General features: G+C 39.9%; 1 protein-coding gene across 2 annotated transcripts in view; it reads left to right on the top strand.

Annotated features, from left to right (window-relative positions):
• Nucleotides 1–561: 561 nt before the first annotated feature.
• The window catches only part of SRBD1 (S1 RNA binding domain 1), a 195398-nt gene continuing 189888 nt past the window's right edge, over nucleotides 562–6071 (top strand). The window contains exons 1-2 of one of the 2 annotated variants that reach the window (XM_036262839.1): nucleotides 562–580; nucleotides 5558–5637. In XM_036262839.1, coding sequence (XP_036118732.1) covers nucleotides 5558–5637 — 80 coding nt within the window. In that variant the 5' untranslated portion in view covers nucleotides 562–580. The remainder of the gene's footprint in view (nucleotides 581–5557; nucleotides 5638–6071) is intronic. The other variant, XM_036262838.1, reaches the window with a different exon arrangement.

The raw sequence follows: 6071 nt of genomic DNA, 5'->3' as shown, positions 1-6071 counted from the left end.
GGAAATCCCTGAAAAAAAGAAGTTTCCAAATCGGTCTACTTGACAGTGTACCAAGCTGCCTGAGAGACCCAAGTAAGATAATGACTATAGGGCTAAAGTCTGCAGAAGTCCTTATAAGAAAATTTGGATATTTTCATAACACTAAAGCAAAACCCTATCTTGAGGCTTAGGAAATAATGAACTACACTAAAAAAACACCCTATGGAAGTTAAATAAAGACATTTAAAAACTGATTTCACAAAGAATAACGCTTGATTGTTTTTCATCGTTCTACTGCAAATTCAAATAATGTAGTGACAAGAAGGTAAAGCAGTTTAAGAGAGAGAGAGAGAACCAGGGAAGCGGGTCCGCGATTGCTGTACCTCTGCACCTGTCCCTAAGGCCTGCCAGCAGCGCTCCCACCCTTGGCTCTAGCCTCGCCTCGGTCTAACTTCGCTCCACCCTACTCAGGGCTCAGCGTTTTTACAGCCAGTCAGGGAGAAGCGAGGCGGGACTTCCGGTGTTTGAAAAACTTCCGGCGGGAACCGGAAGATGCGGTCACACACAGAATTCCGGGCCTTTGGATACGTGGTTCGGGAAGGTGAGCTGAGCGTCCGCCTTGGCGGTGTACCTGCGGGCTCGGGTGAACCCGGCGCCCGGCCTCCGCTATTCTTGGGGCCATTTAAAAAGTTCTGAGCGCTCATTTGGGAAATAACGTTCCTTTTTTAAAAAGTGAGAAGTTTTTACTGTTTGAGGTCTGTATCTACCAATTTACATCCAGAAAATCCCTCGTAATTCTTAGTAAAAAATGCAGCTCTCAGCGCATCGAGGCAGACAAAGAAAAGCCCGGGCAAACCTAGATTGTTTTTATGCCCCAGATTTTCGGAGATGGGGGAGGAAGCATCCTTTATACTATCAGATCATGGCAGAATCAGCTGCGTCCTCAGCAGTGTGCCTGGCATATAGGAGGCTCCGAATAAATGTTGACAGGAAGGAGTGGAAACTCTGCAACTTTCCTGGAACCTCCTCCGTGACAGCATGTTATTAATATAACGTATGTGGAGTGGGAAACAAGCCGCCTCTTGGTGTCAGGTGTTCTGGGTTCTAGTCCTTCTGACACATAGCTCTTTCTTTTGAATAAACCATTTAACCTCACTGGATCTCATCCATAAAAGAAGATAGCAAGACTGATTTCTGAGGCTCAGGGCTAGTATTTTGTATTAGACAGTTGGGCATCTATGCTGACATTCAGAGCACTTGTGGTACCCTCAGGGAAACTTCTTTGGGTGCCACTTGAAAAAGTTGTTCCCCTCTGCTCTGCTTCTTAAATTGTTTGATGTGGTTTTTCCTATTTTTATATTTGTGTGTATGCAGGTTCCTCTGTGCCCTTCTCCCCATTTTCACTTGCTATAGCTTAGTGCTTTTCTCCTTAGTAACATCACAGAAACTTCCAAGTTATTGAGGTAAATATGCTCATGTGCCCACAGACATAAGATAACTTGGTAGACTGGAAAATTTCAAGCCACTAAGAATAGGAATGGTCTTCTGTATCATCACTTTTTCAAGAAAGCAACGAGTGCCACGTGTGATTTTGCCTAATAGTGATTGGGAAAACAAATGTATACAGTATTCCTCTATAGAGACCATTTAAAAAATATATTCTTATATTCATTTAATAAGTAGTTATAGAGCAACTATTAAGTGCCAAGCTCTGTGTGATACAGAAATGAATACAGTTATTGTGGTTTCTTCCGTCATGGCGTCTAAGCATGGGAGATGCAGCCAGTAAAGAAGGATAATTTTATGTTATGTTATATAGTACTATATAAAGGAAGTAAATGGGGTCCTATAAAATTATTTCCAGGACACCCATTTTAGGCCTAAAATATTGAGCTCTAAGAGATGAGAAGGAGTCAGCCTGTTGGTGAACAGGGGGAAGAGTACTCCAGGCAGAGAGAACTTGAAGTGGGAAACAACCATGCTTGTTACAGGAACTGAAAGAACATGGTAACTATGGCTATGACGCTACAGCAAATGGTAAATATGGTTAGAAAGGTAGGTGGGGGTCAGTCCTGCAGGGCACTTTGGAAAGCAGTAGTAAAAAATATGATTTGATTCTACTTGGGAGGAAGGGAAATCATCAAATGGTTTTTAAAAGCATTTTCTAAATGATCATTTGGACTGGTATGTGGAGAATGGGTTGTAGGGGCAAGAATGGGAGGAGTGAGGCCGGTTAAGAGGCTCTTAATTAGTCCAGGTGAGACATGCTGGGGAGCAAAAACTCACTGGAAATTATAGAGATTTCAGATCTATTTTGGAGGAAAATTTTATGTGACTTACTAATAGACTGGATGTGGGAGATGAAAGAAAAAGGATGTACAAGGCTTTCACTTAGCAAATGAAACTTTGGAGGATGATGGATATTTTCATTATCTTGGCTGTGAAAATGTGTATGCGTATGTCAAAACATCAAATTTGTACACTTTAAGCATGTGCAGTTTATATTGCATGTCAACTATACTATAGCTCAATGAAGCTGTTAAAATTTTTCAAAGGTTCTGGCGTAGATGGATGGTGGTGCCATTTACTGAGCTGGGAAAGGCTTGGGTAGGATTGGGTTAAGTAGGTGATGTAGGTATTTAAAACCATGGAAGTAGATGAAATTTTGGTTAATCTAACAAATCCTATGGCACACAGTGAGGGAATGTTAGAGAATGGAGGTAGAGAAACAGTCCCTAAGAACATTGGTCTTTAAGCTGTAGTTTGCATACCCCTGGGAGTATACCTGGCATGGGTAGTTTTTAAGAAATTATTTCGAGGTCCTTAGCTTCTGAATATACTCTTTCTAAAACTGATCTTCCTGAAGTCGGCCTATGTGTTCATACATATTCGCCTTTCTCACCTACCTTTTCAAATTTGTGTTTTATTTTTACTTGTTTACATTGTAGTCATCTTTCTATGGTAGCATTGCCTCCAGAGATCCTAAAAGGGGCACTTCGAAATATTTTTTTCAGGGAAGTCTTCTTTAGTCTTCACAAAATGTTGTGAGCTTGCCAAGGGTTTGTCTTTGTTTTAAACACATTTCTGTTAAGGCTGAAGTGTGGAGTTAGAGTTGGTGCATGGTGATCTATGTGGCAATGTTCGGAGTTCAGGTATAATGTAGAATGGGGTGGTGGGAGTGGGTGATCTGGTTGGACTGTTTGTTGAGGAACACCTTTAGGTTTTTACTCTTTGGATGCTAAGGTTCTCCAGGAAGAGCCTTTCCATTCTCCTCCCTAAGGGTAAGTGTCTGACCGGCTGCTTTTTTGGGAGCTAAGTGGAAGAATAGGAGGGGTGTGGGAGGGTGGGAGGAGGGATTCTCTGAGGTTAGTGGCCATTCTGTATGGTTCCCATGCCCACAACTGTCGTTAGTGTCCTCTAGTTTGGAGACTATTTTACCCTCTCCAGAGATTACACCTCCAGACTTTTTCCTGGGACAGTTGTTTAATGGCATGAAGAAGAGGGGCATTTAGATACTCCTTTTCTTCAGACAGCTTATGTCCAGCCCTTAGTACATTTACCCTTAGTTCCAAGGTATCAGGTACTGCTGCCTGTGATTTTTTTTTTTTTTAATCCTCACCTGAGGATATTTTTCCATTTATCTTCAGATAGAGTGGGAGGGAGAGAGAGAGAAAGAGAGAAACATTGATTGGTTGCTTCCCACACAACCCTGACCAGGGCCCCGACCAATGTACGTGTCCTTGACTGGAATTGAACCTATGTCGTTTTGGTCTTTGGGCTGATGCCCTAACCACTGAGCAAACAGGCCAGGACCTGTGATATTTTTTGTTTGTTTTTTTGAGGATACCACAGAGTAATGGTTTGATTTTTGAATTACTCCCAATGCTGATTTGGGATTTTAATATTTATGTAGTAAAATCTGTTAATCTTTTTGGCTTTGGGAATTTTGAGTCATGCTTTAGAAAACCTTTATTCTCCACCTTCACTCAAAATTATGAAAATAGTCTTCTTTATTTTTATGTAGTATTTTTGTAGTTTATTTTGTACATTTAAAATTACTAGTCAGTGTGGATTATATTTTTGTTCATGGTGTGGCAGTAGGAATTAAACACTTGTTTTCCTTCAGAGGGATAGCTGGTTATCTTAATACCACTTACTGAATCACCCATTTCTGCCCTGGTATGAAATGCCACCCCATCATACACTAACTTCCCCTGCTTTTGTTTAATAGTGGCAAAATATATATAACAAAGAAATCACAGATTACTCACTTCTTTATGTTTAGTATCTAGAAACACTCATTTCAGGAAGAAGGACTTGCACAAACATAAAATGCCCAAGAGAGGGTGAAGGGAAAGACAGAAGTTTATTCTCTCTGCTTCCCGGAGACTTTCCCTTTTGCTGCCCTGGTTCCTTCTGGGCACCCCCGCCCTATGGCTGTGTCTGGGCTAAGTTGAACTAAAGCAGCTGGGAGAACATGCTCCCTTTTGTGACAGCTGTTTGGTATTTCTATGAGGTACTTGTTTCTCCTCCAAGTGGAAGTTAGAAACAGAGGTATTATAACATGACTGCTTAAAGAACTTGTTTAAAGGGTTCTAAGTACGTCTTAATCTAATATAGTTTTTGTGCTTTGACATACATTGTTTAGGTAACTTATCAGCTAAAGTAAATCTGCTTATTTCCTGTATCATATGATGTCTCTGGTTATTTGTCTTATTTTTTTTTTTAGGGCTGAGCCTTTGAATTTGGTAAATATTATTTAGTGGCTTTATGACTGTCATTTAAATATTGAAACTTTTATTATAAGGGAATGGATTGTCTTGTTTTAGGAATAATATGGCTGCTTATTCAGTCCGTCAATGTTGTTTGACTATCAACTGTGTAGTTAGACTTCTTTATATTGTAAGAAGATATAGAAGAGATAAAATATTTCTTATAGTTTAATATAGTGTATAGTTTAATAAAGGGCTTTATAAATTGCTCCCTGATACACCATCAAAAATACTTGCACACATGGCTGGTTTGGCTCAGTGGTTAGAGCGTCGGCTCGCGGACCAGAGAGTCCCGGGTTCAGTTCCCACTAAGGACACGTACCTCAGTTGCAGTTTGTCCCCAGCCTCTGTTGGGGTCGTGTGGGTGGCAACCAGTCAATGTGTCTCCCTCACATTGATGTTTCTCTCTCTTTTTTCCTCCTTCTCTCCCTCCTGCTCTATCTGAAGATAAATGCAAAAATGTCCTTGGGTGAGGATTTAAAAAAAACAACAAAACACTTGCAGTGTACTCAAGCATATAATTCTAAAAAAACTAGGAGCTTACATTTTACCAAAGATGGCTCACACTCATTAGGCTTTTGAAGCCATTGGAAGAGTGTTAGCTGCTCTTATGATTGGCAGCCACATAGAGGGGAAACCAGTGTTTGGGCTGTGAATGACCCTCATTTTCTTTCCTGATGGCATTTTCTAGCAGCAGAGCTATTGGGAGTGTTAGTTTTGCATGGCACATGATTTTGTAGAAAATATGAGTGCTCAGTCATTCAAGTGATTCAAATCATGTTTATTTCATGTTCTGTTTCTTCCAGATGTCATCATTGCCACGTAGAGCAAAAGTAAAGGTCCAGACTGCAGTGTCCAAAGATGAATTTGATTCCTTCTCTGAGTTGTAAGCATATTTTTTTTTATGGGGGTGAGAGAATAATATACATTTTAGGGAATTAACGCATTCTTTCACCAACTTCTTAAGTCATTTGGGTTGAAGAAAGCTGTGCCTTTTTCAGTCATTCATGCAACAGATATTTATTGAACTTGTGCTTTGTCCCAGGTTCTGTTTAGGTATTGGTACTGTTAAACAAGGAGAAAGTAATGAACTAAAAATATAACATATTTACACTAGAATGTAAGCTCCATGAAAGCAGGAAGTTTTTTTAATACAGGGTGGGGCAAAAGTAGGTTTATAGTTGTGAGTACACGAAACAAAGAGTTTATTCTCATATTATTTATTAATTATTGTATTATTTTCTTTTTTAAATTAATTAATTAATTTATTTTTGTTACAGATGTTTCTCCTTTTTTCCCCACTGATACCCCCTTCCCCTC

The sequence above is a fragment of the Molossus molossus genome, unplaced genomic scaffold (genome assembly GCF_014108415.1).
Source record: "Molossus molossus isolate mMolMol1 unplaced genomic scaffold, mMolMol1.p scaffold_m16_p_15, whole genome shotgun sequence".
Classification (NCBI taxonomy): domain Eukaryota; kingdom Metazoa; phylum Chordata; class Mammalia; order Chiroptera; family Molossidae; genus Molossus; species Molossus molossus.
The sequence above is the reverse complement of the archived record's forward strand: the minus strand, read 5'-3'. Positions and strand labels throughout refer to the sequence as shown.